Source organism: Petromyzon marinus, chromosome 18, assembly GCF_048934315.1.
Source record: "Petromyzon marinus isolate PM22_M1 ecotype Great Lakes invasive population chromosome 18, UKy_Petmar_22M1.pri1.0, whole genome shotgun sequence".
Taxonomy (NCBI): domain Eukaryota; kingdom Metazoa; phylum Chordata; class Hyperoartia; order Petromyzontiformes; family Petromyzontidae; genus Petromyzon; species Petromyzon marinus.
Genome location: NC_133684.1, coordinates 4,960,877 through 4,985,790, shown reverse-complemented (window position 1 = coordinate 4,985,790; position 24,914 = coordinate 4,960,877). Strand labels below are relative to the sequence as shown.

The 24,914-nt window shown below is 49.4% G+C and overlaps 1 protein-coding gene across 9 annotated transcripts in view; it reads left to right on the top strand.

The window, feature by feature from the left end:
• Nucleotides 1-24,914, top strand: part of INPP4A (inositol polyphosphate-4-phosphatase type I A) — a 69,191-nt gene that overhangs the window by 17,337 nt on the left and 26,940 nt on the right. For 6 of the 9 annotated variants that reach the window (XM_032956595.2, XM_032956597.2, XM_032956591.2 and 3 more), the window contains exons 2-15: nucleotides 5,321-5,391; nucleotides 10,455-10,763; nucleotides 12,864-12,908; nucleotides 13,046-13,164; nucleotides 14,440-14,556; nucleotides 14,929-15,008; nucleotides 15,346-15,451; nucleotides 15,905-15,995; nucleotides 16,686-16,833; nucleotides 18,505-18,635; nucleotides 19,759-19,863; nucleotides 21,925-22,033; nucleotides 23,503-23,686; nucleotides 23,839-24,204. In XM_032956595.2, the coding sequence (XP_032812486.1) occupies nucleotides 10,592-10,763; nucleotides 12,864-12,908; nucleotides 13,046-13,164; nucleotides 14,440-14,556; nucleotides 14,929-15,008; nucleotides 15,346-15,451; nucleotides 15,905-15,995; nucleotides 16,686-16,833; nucleotides 18,505-18,635; nucleotides 19,759-19,863; nucleotides 21,925-22,033; nucleotides 23,503-23,686; nucleotides 23,839-24,204 (1,773 nt within the window). In that variant the 5' untranslated portion in view covers nucleotides 5,321-5,391; nucleotides 10,455-10,591. Of the gene's footprint in view, nucleotides 1-2,020; nucleotides 2,177-5,320; nucleotides 5,392-10,454; nucleotides 10,764-12,863; nucleotides 12,909-13,045; nucleotides 13,165-14,439; nucleotides 14,557-14,928; nucleotides 15,009-15,345; nucleotides 15,452-15,904; nucleotides 15,996-16,685; nucleotides 16,834-18,504; nucleotides 18,636-19,758; nucleotides 19,864-21,924; nucleotides 22,034-23,502; nucleotides 23,687-23,838; nucleotides 24,205-24,914 lie in introns of those variants that run through there. The other 3 variants (XM_076067817.1, XM_032956598.2, XM_032956594.2) reach the window with 2 other exon arrangements.

Genomic DNA, 24,914 nt, shown 5'->3' with positions numbered 1-24,914 from the left:
AAAAAATATCTATCACGGTCCTTTCTCTGATGCACGGGGCATACTGCTGCTGTGTGAGATTTCAGAATGAATACTTCATTCACAACATGATGCTGATAGCGCAATTGGAATACATTTGGGTAAAAAAAGACCCCCCTCCAAACAAAACCTGAGTCAGTATTAGTCTGACTACTGGTGACATGTGTTGAGAAAGATCACCCAGGCTCTTAATTATTTAACTTTTATACGTTTGTAATGCTTAAAAAGGTCCAAATGAAGAGTGTCTTGCTGTAATGTTGGTTAAAAGTTACTCTCCCTGCTGGGGTATGAATGTAGTTTCTTGGCTGCCTGCCGTGCATAAACCTCGCTTTCTGTGATGCAGATAGCGAAGGCAAATGTTATGCTTCAGCTCTCATGCATTATCCCCCATGTCTTAAGTGCCGTCGTCCTTGCTAGAAGGCGATGCTTTGGTATGCAAGGTATGTAATCGGAGTAAGATTTGGAGGAAAACGTAAAGACGCTTTGACTGTGGTTGAATGTGACAACGCGCCCCACTCGTTTGCCTTTATTGGTGCAAAGTACGCAGTGTGTTGTCCATTGCACTCGTTAAACCCACGGTCAGATACGCAGGCACACAATTGAATTTCCATTGCATGTTGTCGGTAGATGGGAAAATTTTTACCCATTAGTGGGCGCAAGCACCGGATTTTTTATATCTGAATTTCCGTCAAAACCACAGGCGTGAGCCAACCTGATAAGCAGCAGCGTTCGGTGCTGCAAAGGGACTGCGTTCAGTTGGGAGCTGCTGTAGGAGCAGTGCGAGAGGGCACGTAATGTTAGCTGTTGTGGCCTGTGAGCGGTACGCGCACTTGCAGAGAGGTCTGTTAACATGTTCCACGCGCAGCGTACAACCCTGTTGTCAATGACCCCAGGGCGAGGGCCTCCCCACGCCATGTGCGACATGGGCAATATCTGACAGCACTGGTCAGTGTGGGTTGGTGAAGGCGGAGAGCATAGCTATGGATGCATAGAAGTACCGCACAACAACGGATGTTTGCTGCATCATTGTTTAGGAATCGTGATCGCCAATCTCGGCAGTATTCAAGCAACTATATCCAGGTTCAACCGTGGGAGCCTAGAAGTAGAGTACATTGGTACACAGCACAACAATGCATTTTCTCCGCGCTGCCCTCTGCTGTCCACCACGTAGTCCTGCAGCCGGAGCACGTGTTATGAATGATCTAAATATTGACGGGAAATCAATAGCAGGTGGCAGGCCTTTGTTGACAATAAAAATGCCTCGTGACATTTCACCTTCCGTGACTTGTCGAGTGACTTGGCAACGCGTTTGTGGCTGATAAGAGAACCGGGCACCCAGAGGGAGGCACATTTTTACCATTGCTGTTTCTCGAACACCATGACTCTTAAGTGCTCCTTAAGCTCTTGGCGCACATTCTGCGTATGTTGAACTTCTTTCGCACCGTACGTAGCCAACCATGCTATCGTGACTTGGAACATTCACTCCTCTGTGTTTGTACAAACTGGCCTTTTGACAGACTCATCCAGAATGTACCCAATCTCGGTCAAAGCTAAGCAGGTTGGAGCCTGGGTTGTGCTTGTATGGGTGACCATAATAATATATTGTTTTTTTTTCAACTTATATAGCGTACATCATCATGTTGATGCGCCCCTCCCCATGCCATGTGGCTTGTGGGATATTTGCCCATACTTCACCACGCTAGTCAGCGTAGGCTATTGGGGGCAGGGAGAATGGCCATGGGGGGGGGGGGGGCGTGGAGGCACAGTAGAATCGTCGATTTTGCTGTACTGGCCTCTGCTGTCCACCAGACAGCCCTGCGGTATGCATACTTTATTTTATCGCCAGTTGTATTGCAATGCGGTTCGGACTTCTCGGGTCATGACCCCTCCGTGCTGCAAGGGGTTAATGTTGTGTTACATGGCACGGCTTCTCTGCGACCTGCAATTGGCTGGTTGGTTGACGCACGACAGTTGCCACGCCTCCACGGCTCTCGCGACGAGACTCTCGCTGGCCATCATTTGCCGGGATTTGCAAGCCCGAAGAAGGCTTGTCCCTTTTAACGTCCCCGTGTCGGCGCGAAGCCGGGCAAGGGGAATTGGAACGCAGACTCAGCTAACTGCGCCAAATTTGCGTTCACGTTAATGGAGCTGCCATCGGGTAAGGGATAGGTATTGATCTTGGCGTACATTTAAATCGGTGGTGGTTAGCCTCTTCGGAGGGGAGGAGGCATTGTGACCTTAGGGCCGATGTATCTTTTCTTCTTTCGGTGCTTTCACCGCATCAGCGGTGCTCGCGGATAACAACGTACAGTGCGAGTCACACAATCAATGTTACTGTTCCTTGGTGTAGATTTGTCCCCATGGTGTAGATTTGTCCCATTGTTTCTATGACCAATAATCCACTGCTGCAAAAGGGATTCCCCCAAGTGTGCCCTCTGTCTCTCACAGTCTTGTGCGTTACAACAATCCTGCAGCTGAGCTCATACTGTGTAGGAATCTCCTGGTTCCACCAGCCCACAGGGGATTATTGTGTCCGTCCGTCGTGCATCCAAGAATGTGAGGGGTGGGGCTGGGTGGGGAGGGAGGGGCTGGGTGGTGAAGGCGGCCACGGCACACACGAGGGGGTGGGTGGCCACCAACCACGTCCGGCCATCTTCACATTTTTCCCTCCACGTGGAGAATCAACAACATGCGTTTGGAGTTTGGCGGCTGCTCTCAATCTCTACATTATAAGCCGCCAATTCGTGGGTATTGTACTCTTTTTTTTGAGCAACAGCTTTTTTTTCCTCTCTCTCCACCATCCCAGGTCCCCACTCGGTCACCACCCTTCACGCCGGCTTGTGCCCGCCCTCACAGTCGGGCATATTTGCGGAATACACCACGCCGCTGTTGACCCTGGCCATTGACCGCAGGAATGTGTGTTTTCATGGCTTCATCTCTGGGTGGTGGACATGCTCACCGGCATGTTCTCCCTTCTTCGGCCGCCACTCTCTTTTATTCTCATAAATCCAAATTGTGAATGCATTGCGTCCTAAGTGTATTTTACTCGTTGACTGATACGCCACGCTCATGCTCATAAGCGATCTCGTATAAAGCTAATGCTGTGCCCATTACTCCCCAGGGATTAACGTTAACTCTCGCGATTTATACCCAACGTGAATTTATTCACGAGGTGCCCACCCACAAGGTTCAACCGGGGCACTTGTCACATTTCACCTCCGCAGAGATTTGATGAATTGGCAAATTTTGGGATGGCGATTTGATTCAAGAATGTGTATTTTATTTTTTTCTTACGTTTACTGTAGCTGCGTTTTTTTCTTCGTACATTATTTTTTTTGTGTTATTCTGCCGTGGTGTAATGGGGTTAGCCACACCGTGCTTGGAGTTCAGAGGTCACAAGTTCAATTCTTTATCCTGACACGGCAGTTGAAAACAATAAAAAAATAAATGAGATTCATATGCAGTATATAAAGAGGCTGAACAATCTTATCCGCGCCTCTTGTGTCCACCCAGCGGTGTGAATGGGTACACCACCACCACCACCTCCAAGATGTCTGGTCTAGCACGGAAGAGTAGGCCAAATGCTCCCCGGAGCCCTTTCCTCTAACAGTGAGGCAAGCAAAGCAATTGTACAGCTGGCGAATGTCCCTTTACCAAGGAGAGTTTTGTTCACTCCATTAGCCTACGTGTATTATATGAACGTAACATTTTCTTAAGTTTTAAATGCTCTCGTCGATTCTCAATTGTATGAATCCACGCATGTCTCTTGGTCTTAAGAATGAATTTGAAATGATGAACTCATTTATCATTACATGCCTAACAAGCCAGGATGCTTTCCACCTCTCGGCGCAAAGATTAAATGTAATTTTTTCCCACACGTCAAAAACAGAATTTTGTCAAATCGTCTGAGAAAGTTAACTCGGTAAGGCCTTTCTCAGTCAATAAAGAATTAAGTTAAACAGGCATTAACGCTGTCAATACCTACTATAATCACCCAGGAATGTCTGTCCTTAACGCTCGTGACGTCACTACATATCGACCAGCCCTCATTAATATTCATGAGTAGGTGACGTCTTCCTAATGGACCCACCCCTCTTCATTCATAATCATGAGCAGGTGACGTCACTCAATATGGAGTACTCCCCCCCCTTACTAATAATCATGAGCAAGTGACGTCACTCCACATCGACCAGCCCCCCTCATGAATAATCATGAGCAGGTGACGTCCTCCACATGGACACCCCCCCCCCCCCCCATTATTATTACCTCGTATAATGAGCCAAGAATGTTTGTGCAACGCTCGTGACGTCACTCCACATCGACCAGCCCCCCTCATTAATAACAATGAGCAGGTGACGTCCTCCACATGGACCCCCCCTTCATTAATAATCATGAGTAGGTGACGTCACTCCACATTGGACAGCCCCCCTCATTAATAAGCATTATAAGGTGACGTCCTCCAAATGGACACCCACCTCCATTCATAATAATTAGCGGGTGACGTCACTCCACATGGGGGGCCGAGGCGCCTCCCCTCCCCCCTCCTCGGCGTCAACTCACAACCCTCACTACAAAGGCAGAATCCTCACGTCACGCGATTTCCGTAACGCTATTGAGACATAGAAGTAAAAAGGACGTCACGATGAACAAGGGATTTTAACCTTTTAATGAAATAGGTCTGTGTCACCGCGCCCTTACAAATTGCAGACGCATTAATGCAATGAATGTGATGTCGCGGTCTGATTTTTGCTTGCAAGTTTCAGATTTACTGCAATACACCCGTCCTTGGACGGGCAAAAGGCCAGTAAATGAGTTATGTAACTTTAAGGAGCCGTCACAAGTGGTCGTAAATTAATCTTAAGCTCATGCCGCACGTTTATGCGCACTGAATTGTGTGTAAACTATTCACATGCACTTGTGCATTTCAGCCTGTAACCAAGTCACCAGGAATCCGCCCAGTCTTGTCAGATCGCGTAAACTAAGCAGGTTTGACCCCAAGTAGCACGTGGATGGGCAACAGCCACCACACACAATGAGAGCCAAAGTGTTAAAAGGGTTACGTTTTGGGTAGCAGAGAAAACATCCGTTGCTGCGTTGTCCATCTATGCTGCCCGCCTTCACCAGCCCGCACCGTCGAACGCGGTGAAGTTTGGTTAAAATAGCCCACGCGGCATTGACGGCGTGAAGCAAGGCCCGCATCCAGGAGTGGATTGACATAGGTGGCCGAACATGTACGGTGAACATTTTCCGGCTACACGACTGGTGGCGGCGGGTTCCTAATGCCTCTGTGCTTTGTTCTCAGGGTTCACACGGATACGTCTGACTTCACCGTGAGGTCATGACCCCGGGGGAACAGCCAAAGTCACTGTCACTGTGAGTTCTCCTCAAAGCAGCGATCGGAAACCTCTCCCTTACCGAGGGCCGAATGGGACTTTTAGTTATCTTTTGGCGGAGTGACGCATGAACACACACCTGAGCGCTATCAAGGAATCACGTAAACAAATTATTCGGGCTCGAATTTAATTCGGGCTCGCTTTTACGGAGTGCGCCAAATTTAGAAAGACAGAATTGACAGGTTGGAAATATTTTCCCTCTAGTGCCCGATTAGTGTGGCGAAGATGCTTTGCAGTGTCAGGTTAAATTTGGGCCGTTTTGTAAGTGGCACACCTCATTTTAATTTATGGAGAGAGACAGTTAGTCATGGGCAGAGTTGAACAGAATGGTGTAGAGCCTGAACCTGAATAGGGCCAGGTAGCCGACAGCACGCGTGGCTTGGAGAAGACCACAGCAAAGGCGAATGAGCGACCTCCCACTGATAGAAGGCTGACCGAGGGCTTCAACAGAAAGCCTTTGGTTGATTGAGCAGAGAATGCGTGGAGGAGGGACTGAGTGAGATGAGAGGGAGAGGTAGCCAGGGGCGTTTGAACAGCAGACACGGTAAAAGAATATGGAGAAATTGCATTTGATTGTAACGTTCCACAAAATAATAATTCCGTGACAATGTGACGGTAATAACACGCACAGGATGACGCATCACACACCGGCATGCTTGACGTGGCGCACCGTAGACGGGGTGTTGCACAACGGAGACGTGCAGCATATGTCTGCCAAGTTCGTGTGACTTGGACGGGTCAGAGCATCCAATTACATCGCATAGCACTCACTGTTCAGCAATGTCATTTAGGCCATTGTGAGACTTTGGCTGTGAGCACTCGATAACACTGTGATAGATTTTTTTTTTACGGCTCTGGCTGATGCATGGGTGGTGTGTGACTGCCAAATAATTACAGTGTTTGGAAGCGAAATCGTGTGATGATTTGTAGCCTCTAGTCTGTAATCTTCACGGATAGGGTTGAACAAAGTCCAGGATTCACCTGTCAGGGACAAGAGATGCATCCCCTTCCCTGTTGCGCTGGGCTGTGTCCCCAACGCAGGGGGTGCCACACTGAAATCTGTGTGTCTGAGCTCTTGTTATAATCTCCCACTGTAATGCATCGTTATCGGCGAAACGTGCACGCGATTGTGCTGATAAGCACTGTACAGATTTGGATACGCATTCCAGGATACGGTGTACGTACTGTGCTGCACGCTTAACCAGATCCATTGCCCATGATCAAATTGCCCACAAATGTGCTCAATCTCGTCAGACCTCGGACGCTAAGCAGGTTTGAGCCTCTATAGCACAAAAAGGTTCCCCCCCCCCAATATTGCCGCGGGCTACACGATGGGCAGCAGAGGGCAGTGAAGAGAATGTATTGTTGTGCTGTACTTATATGCTGCCCCACCTTCACCAACCCGTGCAGCGATGTGAAATATGTTCAAATAAATCCCATGACTCTGCAAAGTGTGGGGAAGTCCTCATATTAGTATTGGATTTTCAAAGGGCTGTACAGACACAGGGAGAGCTCACGAGAACAGAAGTGATGCTCTGCAAGGGAGATATGCGGGATACACTTTGTGCAGGCATGATGTGTTGTGTTCAAAACTAAAAATCGCTGCAAACGGTCCACTGAAAGGATTTTACCGGAAGGCACCGTCGAAATATTTGGCGCTGCTATCCGTTCTCCGATACATTGGGTTGTAGTTGTTGAGTTGTAGTACTGCCCTGCAAAATGTTTCAATATACTCCTCATTTCATGACATTGTGTCGGTAGCGAACCGGAAATAAAATAAGGTGGAAAGACCAATAAGATATAAAAACTAAAAAAAAATCGGTGCATAATAAATCTATGGAAACAAAACGAGATGCGAAACAGTGCAATTATATATTTAGTTTCAGCATTATCACTATTCAAAAGTTTCCTACGTATAGATTTTTTCCATTCTGTAACCTTCAAATCCCTTCGTAAGAGTACGTAAAAATGTTGTTTGTCAGATAAATTATTTTGGTAAGTCGTGTTCAATCGAATTGAAGAGTGTGTGCACTTCGATAGGTTTCATCGCACAGCACACAGTTTGCACTTGTGATGAATATTTATTAATTCTGACCTCCCTCCTTTGTGCGGATGAACATACAATATTTATATCGAGATCAAAAAAATGTATATACAGTAAACCCTTGTTAATTCCACTTGTATGGGGTTCTGGCCTTGTAGAATTATCCAATATTCCGAACTATGTACAATGGGAGACTCCCCAGTGCCTCCTGCCCCAATAATTCCCAAAAAAATTCCAAAAGTTATTTTCTCCCGGCTCTTCTTGCTGTCGTGAAAGGTACTTGATTTTCACACGCCATACGCAACTGACACACACCCTGCATTAATTCCATCCAAAACTTTAGATTTGTCTCGCAGACTTAAGGGATTTATACTTCAGTCCTTTTCAATTACTTCTTGATGTGAGTGTAGACGACATTTCTGAGAGGGTTGGCTTGCACAGAGTTAATCAACAAGGTAAAGTCCATAAACAAGGTGAAGTCCAAAGCAACAGGTCTGCACTAACGCTCACCACGTGCGCTGCCACGAGACTGAGTCATTGTTTAGGTGGTGGCACGCGGCGTCACTCCACGCGTATGCCGAAATTTGACCATTCGGCGCGGCAATTCGGCTGGTGGCGAATTACTAAAACTGTGTGTATGCCGCAAGCGCAGCCGTGCCGAATTATCCCCAGTTACGAATTGCCAAATACCAAAATAACGAGGTTTTACTGTACATTTGAATGAAAGTGTGATACAATGTAAAAATGTGCAACAAAAAAATCCCAAATGTTTTTTTATGCACACTCTACAATGTAGCGGCATTGGGTTGTACCACGGTGTCCGCTCTCTTTCCCATGTTTCCCTGCTGTGACGCTCCCTCCCCAAATGTTTATTTTCCTCCCGTATTTCTAAATCGTCTTGAGATGCGATTGCATTTAGTTGCTATTTTAATTGAAAATGGTTGATATGCTCAACTTGCTTTTTTGCCCGTCCAAGGACGGGTGTATATTGCAGTAAATCTGTAATATTAAATCGAAAAATTGTTCAGCTCATGATTATTAATGAGGGGGGGGGTTGCCTCATGTGGAGTGACGTCGCCCGCTAATGGTTATTGGGGAGGGGTGCGGCATGTGGAGTGACGTCACCCGCTAATGGTTATTGGGGAGGGATGCGGCATGTGGAGTGACGTCACCCCCTCATGGTTATTGTGGAGGGGTGCGGCATGTGGAGTGACGTCACCCCCTCATGGTTATTGGGGAGGGGTACGGCATGTGGAATGCGCGACCTTGTGCGTTTTTGTAAATTTCCACGCGGGCATGAATATTAATGAAGGGGGGGGCTGATTTACAGTGACATCACACACGGATGTAGCACTGTGCTGCGTAGATTTATTTTGTACCGTCACTTTCTATGAAGAAACGTCATTTGAAGCGACTTTGCGCGATTAATTATTTAATTCAGCTCGAGCTTCTGCGTTCGTGTTTAGATCCACCCACTCATGAATATTAATGAGGGGGGGTAGACCTTGTGAAGTGACGTCACGCGGGGGGGGGTGGGCCTCATGTGGAGTGACGTCACGCGTGGGACGGACAGACATTTGTGGGTGATTATAGGAGGTATTTGTTTTCAAGGGGTCGCAATGGTGGCGAGATGTTAACTACCTCGCCTGGTATGCAGAAAGTCGTGGGTTAGATCCTGCCGCATGCTGTATATGTGGAGTTTGCGTCTCTCTCATCATCACGGTGGCTAGGAGATGTTGACTACCTCGCCTGGTATGCAGGAAGTCGTGGGTTAGATCCTGCCACCTGCTGTATATGTGGAGTTTGCGTCTCATCATCATCACGGTGTCTAGGAGATGTTAACTACCTCGCGTGGTATGCAGGAAGTCGTGGGTTCGACCCGGACCCTGACGTCTGTTGTATATTTGGAGTTTGTGTGTCTCTCTCCCCGTGGTTGCGTGGAATTTGTGGGTTCTCCGGTTTCCCTCTCCACATTAAGAATCAACACGCGTTCAGAGTATTTGGCTGCTGTAAGTTTCCACGCGATAAGCCACTTCGATCAGCTATCATTTGTGGCCAGGTCGCTTCTGAAAAAGAGCTACGTAGCTCAGTTGGTCTTACCTGGTAAAGGAAAATTAGTTAATAGTTTAATTGAAACTATTTGCCTTTTATGGCAATAAAGCAGGAGGTGTTTCGATGTTCAAACACCAAATATAAACATTTTGCAAGGAATCAAGGCTGCATTAACCACACGAAGTTGCGGTGAACGTGCAAACAAACATGCTCTGACAATATACTTGCATTGTCTTTGAAAATGATTGGCCTATACCAGAGACAGCCTTTATTATTATAATTATTTTTTACACGCTTTTATTTAACTCACTCTGTTGTTATCGTTGTATCCTCAAATCTTGTAACTCAATTTTAACCCACTTCCCAGTGTGGTATCGACTGCAAACTTAGTATACTTATGTCATACTGATGACAATACTCTAGTCTATCATTAAATATAAAACAAATTAAAAATCTTTTTACAGGCTTTCTATTAACTCATTCTGTTGTTGTCGTATCCTCAAATCTTGTAACTCAATTTTAACTCAGTTATTCTTGGTTCTTTCGGTAAAGTCACGTAGAAGGGAAACAAAATAAAATATATAAAACAAATTTTTTATTTAGTTATATTTTTATTATATATTTTTTGATTATTTCATTGTTTCCCTTCTACGTGACTTTACCGAAAGAACCAAGAATATGAATCGCTGCAGTCACGAAAGCTTCAAATCAAAATTTCAGAGCATGTTTGTTTGCATGTTCAACACAAGTAGCGTTAATTAATGCAGACATGATTCCTTGCAAAAGGGTTCTATTTTGGTGTTTTTTAAACAACCACCTCCTGTTTTATTGCCATAAAGGGTAAACCCTATTCTTGTTTTTTTCATACACACAGTCCTCTGTTTACAATGTCTCCTCCTCCTCCTCCCCCTCCGTTGACACGAGCGTTCCCTTCCTGCCCCCTCTAGCCCCTAAAGGCCGACGGGCGGTCATTCTCGTGACGTTCAGGCCGCCGCCGCCGGCCGGCCGGGCGCCCCCCCTCGCCCCCCACTGTGCCTCCCCGCAGCAGCAGCAGCAGCAGCGGCCCCCCACCCACCCACCCTGCATGGCGGGGGAAGGGTCGCAGGGTGGCGGCAGCGGCCTAGCTGGGGGGTGGGAGGAGGTCGGGCTGGGGGCGGCCGCTCCCCTGCGGAGGTCCCCCGTGGGCCGCTCCTCGCTGCTGCGGGCGGCCACGGTCGATGTGGCGAGCGAGGCGCGCGGCGCGGTCTCTCTAACGCGTGAGTTGGTACACACACACACACGCGTACACACACACACGCGTACACACACACACACACACGCGTGCACAGACACACACGCGTGCACACACACACACGCGTGCACACACACACACGCGTGCACACACACACACGCGTACACACACACACGCGTACACACACCCACACGTGTACACACACGCGCGCGTACACACACACGTGTACACACACACACGCGCGTACACACACAGGTACACACACACACACGCGTACACACACACGTACACACACACACGCGTACACACCCCACGCGTACACACAAACACGTACACACACGCACGTACACACACGCAACACACGCACGTACACGCGCACGTACACACACGCAACACACACACGCACGTACACACACGCGTGCACAAGGACACACGCACAAATGTACACACGGCACACACACCAGAACACACGCGTGCGAGTGCATACAAAGACAAAGATCCACCGTGTAGACTGAACAGACTGTAGGGGCAAGTGCTGTTAGCGAGCACCTGTGAAGGCCGGCACCGCACACGAGGGGGTGGGTGACCAGCGACACGCCCGGCCGCCTTTGTCTCCCTAGTGACGGTGTTTACACATCGCACCAGGTACTCATTTGAGGCTGAGTCGACCTAGGGGAGTGCCAGGACCGATTATTCTGCCCAGGGTGAACGGATCATGGTGATCAGCAATTGCACTACCCACACTGCTCACTGCACACACCATACCACACACACGGTTATTCTTTTTGTGTTTTGCTTTTTTAGTTCTCCATTCCCCCCCGTACCTCGGATTATCACGGGGAGCTGCGTACGGTGTGACAGAAGTTCAACATACGTATTTACGCGCACGTGCGCACAGCGCATTACTAAAGCCTTCCTCAAAGTTTTACCTTGAAGTGAAAATGAATCTCGCCCACACGTGGTCTTAGAAGTGGCGATGGTAAAATGTCAGGCTATGCAGATGAGTTTTAAAAGAGTGGTATCTTTTCTGTTTTGCTTTAAGGAAATGTTTTTATGCATGCACACCACGTACCAGCACGCCATGCTATTATGCTACGTCTGCTATTCTTGTTTCCAGCGAAGGCATTCAATACTTAGCATTTGAATTGGCTTAGAGTCACAATATTCCATCGGCGTCCGGCGCCCGTGGCTTATGGGTTTTACTGTACCGCTGTGCATACTTGTGAATACACTGTACGTTGAATATTAATTATTCGAACGCCAATCTTTGGCCAGCAGCCTCTTTGTCCAACGGGGAATTTCACATCAAACTCGGGATGGGTCTTCGTACTGTTCACACCTTTCAAAAAGCCACCCTTTTGGTTTGCAACGTTCATCGTCCCTACGCGGCACCGTTACATTGAACGGGCGGTGTGGTGGCACAGTGGGATAACGTCAACTCGCAATTTGGAAGGTCGTTCCAGCAGGGCTAAGACTCATAATCGTTATCCTTCGGGATGTGCTCAACTAAGCTGCGCTTTGAGGGAAATTAACAGTGGCCGTCCTATTAGAGAGGCTGGTCTCCGTCTTTGGACCGTGGAATTTCCACCACTGACTCGGGACCGCCAATGCAGAAAAGGGGCACTCGTTTTAATCTTGCGCTGGGTATGGGAGAAATATTGTGGCGCTATACGCGGCTGAAATGCATTGATTGCCTTGCCGATGTGCCCTGTTTTTTTTTTTTACGGGAACGTGTGCAAATATTGGATTAATATCATGTTGAATCAATTATATAGATGTCGGAAAAATAAAAAAATCCTACAAAATGCAGAAGTTGTACAGTACAAGAAGAAGGAGCAGTTCATGCTCTTTGTGTCAGGTTGCACGTTTTTTTAAAGAAACACTGTTGCATTTGTCAATACCTTTCTACGCGCGTCATACCAAAACAAAACTGTCAAACGTCCACTGTTCTGTTACTTGCAGGCACTCGGATCATTCGTCCCGCTGTGTCTGTGTCCATCGTAAAGTGATGGTAGCCAATTTGTTGTGAATTAGCACCGGTTGGAGGGTGACGCCATAAGCAAGTATGCTGCTAAATGTAAATAACAATTATATATAGGATAATTATTCACCTTTTGTTTTCCAGCCAACAGCAAAGATCCGGATGAACCAGTTCTGGAGTTCAGTCTTGGTGAGAAGCCAAATGACCCGCATTTCTCCTGCACTTTGACCAGTTCTTTGGCACGTGTCCCACGATGTATTGTTTCAACACGTTCCCACTTAACCACTCGCCGTTGAGTAACCCTTGGCCGATTTGCCGTCCGGCAGCATGCAGCGAAATCGTGACATCGTCGCTGGATCGGCGACCGAGCCTGTTCGTGTCCGTGAGCGTCACGACTCCACCACAGGCTTTCTGGACCAAGCACGCGCAGACCGAGATCATAGAGGTGAGCGCATAGGGCGCGCAAGCCCTCTCGGAGATGCGTACCGGTGCGGAGGGTGATAGCGGTGGTGGTGATTGTGCCGCCTTGACCTTGCGCGCCCAGCTCATAAACCAACTCGGATTGAAAGGGTGACTCTACCTCTCTGGCCTCTCTTTGTGCTGTGAAGAAAGGCAGTTGCCTGAAACGTCACCGATGCTGCAGGTTACCCTCTCTTTATTGCGGTAGATGCATTCCACATAAAGAGCGCACAAAGGCAAATTGCACAGCATAGACCGCACAGTCACCTAACTCCACAATGCGTCACACGAGACAGCTGCCTGCCAAGTAGCGCATACAGCGCACACACAATGTTGTCCCACGTTTCGTGTGCGCAGCCGCATATGTTTGAATTCAAACCGCATATCGCGAATTTTGGGTCGTAATAAGTTCGCCACATACATATGCAAAATTGCACAAACCGAACCCATATAAAGCGAGGGAAACCTATTTATCTATAAAGGCAGTGTTAATGATTTTGTGTTAAGTGTTGTTGTGCACCACTGCCAATGCAATACCTCCAAATAATTTGTCTGATTAAAATGATTGGATACGAGGTGGCCATGTGGGTTGATGTGAGATCGTGGGTTTGAATCCAGGCAAACATTGGCTTCTTTTGAGCTGCACTTGAGACAAGCAGCAGTCTGTGTGTGTCTGCAGCTTCATTTCCTACAGAGGGGACAGGGATTGGTTGTTGTGGCTCTTGTGCGATTGTGGTGGGGAAGGGAAGTGCTTTCACCCATGTCATCGTTGTGGTACGTACGCCTTGTGGCTTAGCATTCAAGGGAATGTAAGTATAAACAAGCAATGTTTTACAAAACGTACACAGTGTCGAGTGTAACCTGTTTCGTTTTTTTAAATATTGTCTGCTGCTTTTTACCATCTATGAAAGTTGTCTGCAATTTTTTTTGCACATTTCATCATCGACCGAAGATATTCTGGCTTCCCCCCTGCTGCTTTGTAGAAGCAGGAAGTTGACACTTTCATAATTGTCGTGACATAAAAACGTAGACGAGATATTTCTGTTTATTGTAACGGTCGCCTACATGTACACCCAACTGCTGGACGGGGAGACAAAGGGATGGCAGTAGATATACAGCGTGCGAGTGTGGATGTGAATGGACATGAGAGTTTATTTTTTTAACAAAGGCGGCGAGTCACGCTGTTGTAAGAGTGCGCACGCTGTGTGCTGCGTTTCTATCACGTCCGCCCTTTCCCCCTTTCCCCCCTGATGCCTTGCAGGGAACCAGCACTCCGATCTTCCTGAGCAGCATTGCGTTCCTGCCAGACTCGCAGGCCACGCAGCTCACGCGCGTGCGCCTCTCGGTCTACGATGTCAAGGACAGGACCCAAGGAATGGTACGTGCGTGCATGCGGACGGATGGTGCCAAGTGCCACCCTCCCCACTCTTCGCCCCAAACACAAATAAATTATCCCACGGTCATGAAAAGTCAAGGACGTGTCCAAGACGTGATTCATATTCTCGGTTGCGAAGCACTTTTTAAAAGACACTCGTGCAAGCTGAAAAAAAAAACCTCCTTAAGTGTTTGGCGTTTGCAATTTTTCCTGCCTCTCTTTGGTGCTATTGGTGACTGGTGCCATCAGTTATGTTATGACGGAGGTGAATAAAAGTTAACGATGGAAATGACATGGAGGACATTGACAATGCTGACGATGGTTCTAATGTTTTACTAATGACAGCCTTTGTTCTTTAATGTTGTCGTCTGTTAGATGTACTTACTGGGAACAGCATTGTTTACCATCAAGGACCTGTTAAGTTCCAGAAACCACCGCCTGCATATTACATTAACGTGAGTCCTTCCTTGTCTCTCCTTTCCTTCCGCCTTTCATCCTGTTCACCCTTGACACACGCCAGCCCAGTTACTACTCCCAACGGACGCCGGTGCCGCTTTGCAGGCGTCCCATGTTTATATTTATAAATTTAGCTCGGCCTCACTCTCGCTCAAATCCCTCGAGAAATCTCAAAGGCCCGGCCCTCCCGTGTCAAATTACCACCAGCCGTAACATTTGTGCTCTGGATATAAATATTAAAAAAAAAAATTCTAAACGGGTTTGGCCGCAGCTTGGGGTTTGGTCCTGCTGATGCTTGGGGGGGGGGCGTGCCCCGCCGTGTCACCCGTGCCACAGATCGCCGGAGAATGAGCGAGTAGGCAACATCTCGGTAATCGGCTGGCAGATGGAGAGACACGAGGAGTCTCGCACCGCACGGAGGGGCTCTCCCGACAACAGCCGGGTACGTGTGTGTGTGTGTGTGTGGACGCATGCCCTCGCCGCCATCATTCCACCTCAACGCCTCTGATGGTCAATCACTTTTTCACCGTCGTCATTGCTACCGGCATTATCATCGTTGTTGTCGTCGTCATCGCAGTGGTAGGCATTCTCTCACAGAGCCAAGGTTTGTCAATGTATCACCTGATCATCGAATGATTGATCTGAAATAAGTCACTCTTGATGCACTATTGTACGGTTGTGTAAGACGGACCTGTTGGAGTGATTTTATAAGTACAGTATTTTTGGGTGTCCTCTTTCAGAGTTGTTGCTCGAGTTGATTTCACGCCCGCTGTGGGGAGCTGTAGAAGGAAATTTCCTTGGCCGATAACAGGATTCGGTGCGTTAGGGTTGTGGGTCATGCACTACACTTTGATTGTTATTGTTACCATTGTGTTGTGATCGCTTGGTCCTACAGACGGTGCTGGCTGTGGATGAAAGCTTGGCAGAGTCTATGGGTGTTCGGGCCAAATATTCTTCCCTACGCAAAGACACGCTGCTGAAATCTGGTAATTCGTGTGCGTAGAAAAAAGCCAATGAATGATTTAAAGAGAGATGAGTATCATCATAGCCCTGTTTTAAATAAAATTTACAAACTGGAATGTTTACCCCCTTTCCCCGCTCCGAGACGTCTGCAGGTTGTGCAGGGTGGGGTCCCATTCACCTCTGTATCTCGTCAATTTTATTTAGAGAGGCATTGCACCGTTGTTTTTAAAGACACTGTCCTCACCGCAGAGAACTGTCGCGACACGGCCGCGCTCTCTGATAGCTGGCGCCAAACTGTGCCACACGCTCTCCCGCAATGGCCCTGTGGGAGCCATCGGTACGTCTTCTGACCTGAAGACGTACCGATAAAGTTATTTTATAACAATAACGTGTATTTTATAACAATGTCGTACACGTATGTCATCGGAATGGGAAAGGGTTAACTGTGGTGCAGCCGTTTATACTGCTGGGTGGACAGGAGGAGGGTATAAGAAACCTGTACATTGTTTCAACTGCCCCACCAGGAGAATTAATTCTGATAATAACCATTACACCACTGGCAGCATCCCCTTTTGTGCTTGTCACAAAATACATTTGTGCCTAACTGGTGTCTTTACCTGGGTAGCGTAAGTGAACAACACGATTTATTTGATTCGGGCAAATGCGTTTGTGCTTTGTTAAAGATTTTATACACTTTTTTGCGGGGGCGGCAGTGATCGAGGGCGTGATTTACCGCACATACCGTCTCCCCACGACGGACGGGAACCAGCTGCGCGTGCACGAGCAGATGGGCGAGACGCTGCTGTCGTTCCACGTACCTCGGCAGCTGCTGGCGCTGTACGTGGAGGAGGACAGCGCCCGGTCCGTGAGCGCACGCACACACGCTCGCTCGCTCGCCGACACACACGCGTTTACACGCCTCACCTTTACTCCCGTCTTATGAGAATCGGAATATTTATTGATGCTGGAGGAATGCGATGAGCTGGAAGGCTCTTTTAGAAAGGTCTTTCTCACAGATGTCCAGTAGGGTGAGCGAATATGCCGGTGCATATTCGCTCACCCATCTACACACCTAACAAAATACCCACATAACCACGTGTATTCGCATACCCGCTCGCCAATCTGCACGCCTAACCCACATAACCACACAATTGCGTCACCCACATACTCATCTACACGCCCAACCATATACCTAAGCAACCAATCATGCCCTTACGCACATACACAGCCTTGTAAACACCCATTCAGGCAATAGCATTTTCACCACACACTATGTCTGCATGTGCACCCAGATAAACACAAGTATGCCTTAGGAAGCATCAAACATAAGATGCATGGTGTGCGCACACAGATGAATTCCTGTACCAGTAGCAAGCACCTGTGCAGGGTATTGAATCGATATCCGGTCTAATTAGTCACAGGCACATACGCTGGCTCCAATTCCAAAAAAGTCGCAGCTGTTTAAAAAAATAAGATTCGTAACTCCTCCCCCCCCCCCCCCTGTGCCCACCCTCCTCCACGGGCACGTGTTGCTGCTTGATAGCAGTCCTCTGAGGTTTATGGCTCACAGTTGTTTGGGTTTTTTTTCTTCCCCGCAGCCCTTTTGGGATGATTGGGGGTGGGGGGCGGGTTTCTATAACCGAGGCTGCAGGGTCATCCTCGTAGGGTTGATGACAGCTGCTCTTGAGCGAGTGCCTTGTGTGCATCTGCGTCCGGTGCCGGCTTGCCCCCGGAGGTCATTGCAGGCTAAAGTCAGCACCGCACCTCATTGGACCTGTGGTTCATGGCAGTGCCCCGGGGAATTGATGTGGCCGATCTTTTCTACCGGGCCACTTGGCCCCCACACGTCCTCTACTGGCCTTAATTAGTGCCGGCCTTGCCGCTGCATTGCCAACAGGGGAAGGGACGTTGTGTTATCCGTTGTTCATGTTGATATACAATTCGTCTAACTGTCATACACACGAATGTAAGCTATGCCAAAAAAGGAAGATAAACTATATATCTGTAGAAGCACATTTTACTGTATGTTATTCTACAACTACACGATCGTCAAAGTTTACATTATAATGATTATATTACCAATCGTTAAAGGCGCAGTTTAATCTACTATACAAGTTATGCGAGCACATGGTACTATTGTGTATATGGAGCAGTCGTTAAGTGGTTTGCACACTGCGCTAAGAACCTGGTGACGTGTTCAACACCGGGTCATGGACAACGTCATTGGCAAGTGGTATCTCAATCTGTCCTGGAGCTGCTCCAGGTTGACAATCTGCCTTAAAAGGAGCACCTCGTGCAGTGCATAAGCATCAGCACCGGGGTAAGAAAGACGCTTTAGTGTGGGGCTGGCCTCACCGCTTCATTCTGTTCTCATCATCGGCCATGGTCAATCCACTGCTGGATTAAGGCCTCCCCAAGCCACCACCTCTCCTCTGTTTTGTGCCGTGCCCGCCTTAACAGGTGCTCGCCAATAGATCCGTGCACCATCAATCTGTGTGGCCGGACTGGGATGTCGTTTCTGCGCGCGTGCAGAGTCTTGGCTTTGGAAGAGCTGGGGGAGTTGTCTCCTCACTGGGAGGGCCTCCGCAGGCAGATGGTCATGCAGTACACGTCCATCATCAACACCTACCAGGAGAGCCAGCGCGAGCTGAACAGATACAAGGGCACGTATTGCACCCGCTGGCGTGTAGCTTGTTACTGACATTACCCTTGTAGAAAATACTACGCCATACATGTACACTACCCCGTATGCCATCCCATACATCAATCCCATACACGTACGCTCTCGCGACACCAGACCACCACACACTGCTCAAAACGTTATCCTACGCACAAGGACACAGATCCCCTTGTATAGCCTTTAACAGGCTGTTGGGGCACGTGCTATTTGCTAGCACCACGGCACACGATGGGGTGGGTGGCCAACACCACGTGTCTCACCAGTGGTGATGTTTACACACAGCACAAGATACTCCTTTGAGGCCGAGTCTACCTAGGAGAGGCACAGGATCGGTTCAGATAATTGTCACGCACTACACACTTGCACATACATTGACCCGCACGATGCCCCACACATACAAACTCCACCACAGCAGTCCACACGTTATCTAGGGCAGCGGTCACATGGCCGAGCGAGAGCGCGTTTGTCGCTTGCTGCGGTGGTTTGTAATTTCGAGCCCCAAAGCCATCCTGGTTAATACTGCGACTGTATTAACCAGCGTGTGTTAACCCAGCGCAAACTGATATGCGCCGTTTGCTTCGCAGTGGGATGTTAACGATCCTGTGATGTTATTTAAAAAACAAGTGGTGCACGTGTGCTGGCGGTACGGGTCAAATTTGCCCATGTTTGAAAAACCACTTGCAAATTACTTACTTGGGTCAATTCGTATAGCAGTGTCACACCTGACTGGCAGACTGTACCCGTCTAAAATATAGGGTGTTTTTCGTGATAGCTGGGCACTATGAGAACGGTGCTAACATCAAATGTATTCAATTATTATATTTCAACGCACTATACCCGACACACCATGAACTGCTGGTCCTCGTATCCACACCAAATTTCATAACCACCACGTCACTCAGCACCCCCACACCCTACCCCACTGCACCACTCGAAACACCGCCCCGTGGTGGCAAGCATGCACCCTCCGTGGCAAAGGGGCACGTCCCGCCATGGCGCGGCGTATGAGATTAGCAGCGACGGCGGGCTTAACGCGAGCATCTAAAGCTCCGTGTTGACATGCTCCCCTCTCTCTGCCGGCGGCGGCGCCGGCGGTGGTGGAACAGGCCCGTCGTTCAAGCCGAGCCGGCTGCGCACGGAGCGGGGGCTGGAGTTCGTCCCGGTGAACCTGCACATGCAGCGCATGCGGGTCATGGACGACGTGCACACAGGTGTGCCTCCCCCCGCCTCGCAGTCGCTCGTCCGTTCACACTGTACACGTGATCGCCGTCAGCGAACATCATGAAAATTCTTGGGCACGTTTTCGTGACGGGTGCTGCAAGATTCGGCCGTGTCCGTCCGGTGCTCGCTGAGCTGCATTGGCTTCTGGGTTTTCTAAACGAATGCATTGTGAGGTCGCACTCATTTCTCACAAAGTGCTTGCCACGAATGAACCAAAGTACTTTGCATAAACAAACCATCACGCAAACTCCGGTCACCCTCGCAGCGGGGTTTTGGCTAACCATCGAACAAAGACGGTCACTGCATCGCGCGCATTCAGATGTGCTTCTGCGGCCATCTGGAACGCTCTTGCTTCTGATATTAGGAAGCCACCGGAGCTATGAACTTTTAAATCTAGATTGAAAACTTATACTGGTAGGAACCTCCTGGTTACACCAGCCCACAGGGGATTATTGTGTCCGTCGTGCATCCAAAAATGGGAGGGGAGGGGTTGGGTGGAGAGGGGAGGGTGGGGAGGGGCTGGGTGGGGAGGGTGGGGCTGGGTGGGGAGGGTGGGGCTGGGTGGGGAGGGTGTTGAGGGGCTGGGTGGGGAGAGGAGGGTGGGGAGGGGCTGGGTGGGGAGGGGCTGGGTGGGGAGGGTGGGGAGGGGCTGGGTGGGGAGGGTGGGGAGGGGTTGGGTGGTGAGGGTGGGGAGGGGCTGGGTGGTGAGGGTGGGGAGGGGCTGGGTGGTGAAGGTGGGGAGGGGCTGGGTGGGGTGGGGAGGGGCTGGTCACCCCGTGGTGCCCTTATAAAACTCAACGTTTAACCTACTCACGCCAGCTTGTGCCCGCCCTCACATTCGGGCATATTTGCGGAATACACCACACCGCCGTTGACCCTGGCCATTGACCGAGCAACTCAACGTTCCTACCAGCTCCCGCCGCAGGAATGTGTTTATTTAGAACTGCTCCTTTGTGTTTACTTTGTTGTCCTTCCCCACACCTTCGATTCGCTTGGTTGGCTACATACTGTACGAAAGATGCTCAACATACATACTTCCACGAAGTAAAACAACTTGTCAAAGATCCAAATTGTAGTCGGAGAAACATCCCAATCCATACTTAACCAGTTGCCTTATTTTAGGGCCGCTTCTAATGTGTCTGTATCACAATTTCCTGTGCGACCACAATCCCCACCCGCACAAAGCTAAACCCATTCTTTGAAACCACATAACAGCTCTATCTATGAAATGTGTGTGTGGCATTTCCTTAAAAAAATACATGGCCACTGTTGCAATAAGACCCCAGCAGTTCATGAGGAATTTAATAAATAGAACATGCCACATCGCACAACCATGCTACACTGTACTGTAATTACTTATTGAAAAGTCTTATTACATTTTGATTTAAAGCTTTCGTGACTGCAGTAATTCATATTCTTAGCTCTTTCGGTAAAGTCACGTTGAAGGGAAACAATAAAATAATAAAATATATGCGAGATGAAATGAGCGCATCAACCTGCAGTGACCAGCGTGGTGAAGTACGGTCAATGAATCCCCACGATAAATGAAGTGTGTGACGTGTTAATCACGTGTCGGTATAATACAGAGTAGGTTTTTCAATAATATATTATTTACAATATTCTGGACCTCCGGTGTCACTGCTATAGGTTTTACTGTAGTCATTAACAGTACTTCACCGCGCTTGTCAGCATTGATCGGTGAAGACGGGGGCCCAGGACTAGTGACGATATCACTCAACATTGATGTTAGCCACCATTAAACATGTAACTCATGAGTGTCACTGTAGGTTGCTGAAGTCACACCAGACCACTGTTGACATTGATACATTACAGCGTAAGGGCCTTTAGCAACTCGTTGAATATCCAAACATTAGTGACAGGGGAAACATCCCAAGCCGTCTTGCACATCTGCCTTGTTTATGGTTCTCCGCCTCGGCTCAACACATGCTGCAATATGGTCAAACAATTGTGACTAATTGCACGTGTAAGTGGCTGACGGGAGAGCAGAAGAGCCTCTTTGGTGTTTCATTCTTGCCGTTGTTACGTTTCAGATCACACGTATGACATCGTGACGGTGGGGGCGCCTGCAGCTCACGTGCAGGGATTTAAAACCGGGGGCCTGCGGAAGCTCGTGACCAAATTTGAGGAGTCGAAGAAAAGGTGACCGAAACTGGATTGGAAGCGCGCACACATGCACACGCGCTTATGCTCAGATATATACATTCGCTCACAAAGAAAAAGATCCCCCAGCCAAGCTTCAACAAACTGTTGGGGCAAGTACTGTTAGCGAGGCATACTCGGGAGTGGTGTAGCTATCATCGCACCCAAGCAGTCTTTTGTCTCCCTAGTGCTGATGTTTGCACACTGCACTGGGCTCTCATTTTAAGCTGACCAAGTGTCAAACTGTTGTCACCCGGGTTCTAAGCGCAGTGCCCTCGCGCTGCGTCACCGCTACTCGCATTAACACACAACGACATGCGCGCAAATATACGTACGCACAGGAAAGCACGTGCACTCCCACGCAGCATAACGCTTTCAAGGTCAGCTGTTTGTATTTCTCTACATTTGCAATGATATGTTAGTTCAGTAAAAAAAACTAGATATTTAAATTGCAATCATTGAGTGTTAATGTCCAGCATTGACACCTTAAAATTTACTTTCAAGCAATTCAAGATGCGTATATACGACATTTTTCGCAATGGCCCAGTTGACACGGCTTACGTCAGAGGTGAGTGAAATGTAAACTGGTCCCGGGCCCCATTCATTATGCCTTGGCCAGCGCGGTGAAACAGAAGTCGAATGGCTTGGGGAGCCCATTATCCAGCAGTGGATCGGAAAAGGGCTTGAAAATAAGAGAACAAAATGCCGGGTTGACGAACGGTAGCTATGGCTACACCGTGTTCTGCCTGCTCTGGGTCTACCAGGCGAGAGCTAATTGACATGGGGCGCATTGGAATGACAAACCACGAGGGCAGGCACGTCTCGCTGTTAGTCACTTCTGATTAATTCGATTCATCCTAAAAAATGCTCATGCTGTGTTCCACCATACTCCCAAACAACACTCCGTTGCACTGCCTGCTTCCCGGTGCGCATCTGCGGCCGTCTGACACGCACTTCCTTCCGATATTAGGAAGCCACTGGAGCTCCAATTAGCGTGGTTGGCAACATACGAAGTTCAACATACAATCAATCCCCATGTGCTTTCCGTATCCCATATTGCTCGTCTCTCGCGTATCCCGTATCCCTCATGTTGCCACCACGCGCCTATGCGACTTCAATGAGTGCCTGGTGCAGTGAAATATTGTTATGCTTGTTTACCCAGAAATGTGTCGCCGAGTCTCAAAACGCTTTTTTCCAGAGGATCCTGCTAATTTTTTGCAGTAAGGCTCGGTGTTGCTGCGTGCAATCCAATTTGACTAACATGCAGATAATTTACAGCTTCGTGGATGTTTTGGCCAATACAATTCACGTTGTGTGTACATCATAAAACATCACAAACATCAGCACCGGGGAAGACGATGGTAGTCGGGCAATGAATCTCGCCACACCACTGACGCTCGCCTCCCCTATGCCACGTGTCCCCCCCCCCCCCCCCCCCCCCGTGTCATCGCTCTTCTCGCCGTGGCCAGCCCGGCGATGGGCTCGCGAGCGAGCGCGTGGCGGCCGCAGGACGTGGCGAAGGCCCGCGAGCTCAACGCACAGATCACGGCGCTGCGCACGCAGGTGGCCTACTACGCCGAGCGGCTCTCCCGCGCCGCTCGCGAGCGTTCGGCGTGCGGCCTGGAGCGCACCCTCGCCAGCCTCGCCGACAAGGTGGGGGGGGGGAGGGGGGGCCCGCGCTCGGCGCACGCGTTGTGCAGGGTAGCCACCAAACGTGGCCGGTTTTTTTCCGGGCTGATGATGATGATGACGATAATGACGATGACGTCTCGTTGTTGCCGCTTCGTCGTCGTGTCTTTGCGCAGACCCGCCAGCTGGTGACGGTGTGCGACTGCAAGCTGCTGGGCGGTGCCGTGCACTCGCTGGCGTCGGCGCGCCCCGACTTTGTCGCTTCCGTGCCGAGCCCGCCCGGCGAAGCGAGCGGTAGCAGCGGCAGCCCCGGCGGCAGCGCCGGCGGCAGCAGCTGCGGGGGCGGAGAGGACGGCGTCGAGGACAGGGACCGCGTCGTCCTGCGCAACGATCGCGACTCGCTGGCGGCTCGCTGGACGGGCCGCGAGAACCGCGCCTCGCTCACCTTGTCCATCGCGTCGTCGTTCGCGTCCCTGATGACGGTCGGGAACGCGGCCGGCACTTCGGCGGTGTGCGGCGGCGAGTGGCCCGAGGAGGAGTGGGTGCGTGTGTGCAAGTGTGTGCGAGTGTGCGAGTGTGTGTTCAAGTGTGTGTTCAAGTGTGTGCGTGTGTGTGTGCGTGTGTGTTCAAGTGTGTGCGTGTGTGTGCGTGTGTGTTCAAGTGTGTGCGTGTGTGCGTGTGTGTTCAAGTGTGTGCGTGTGTGCGTGTGTACGTGCATAGTGGGGAACGGTCGTGCATCGATTGGTGCGCTGCCCTGTGAACCCGGCGATCCGAGTTCGATTCCCGCTCACGGCCAACACCAGTGACGATTATCTGAATGGGTCCTGGGTCTCCCCTAGGTCGGCTCAAATGAGTACTTGGTGTAATGTGTAAACATCACCACTGGGGAGATAAAGGTGGCTGGGCGTGGTGTTGGCCACCCACCCCCTCGCATGCCATACTGGCCTTCATCAGTGCTCGATAACAGCACTTGCCTTAACAGTCTTTTCATGGCTATATGGGGAATCTTTGTCTCTGTGTGTGCGCGCGCACCTGAGTACATGCTTTGTGTGTTTTTGTCATGTACCTACATACATGTTTTGTGTGTATGTGTATGGGGAGTGATGACTTAGTGGTTAGCGTCGTGCACCATGAACCGATCGTGGGCCTCCCGGAGAGTGATTCAGCCTTAACTGAGTATCGTGTGCGGTGTGTCAACATCAGCGTTGGCCACATCACCAACATTTAATATTAATACATTTCATCTTCATAT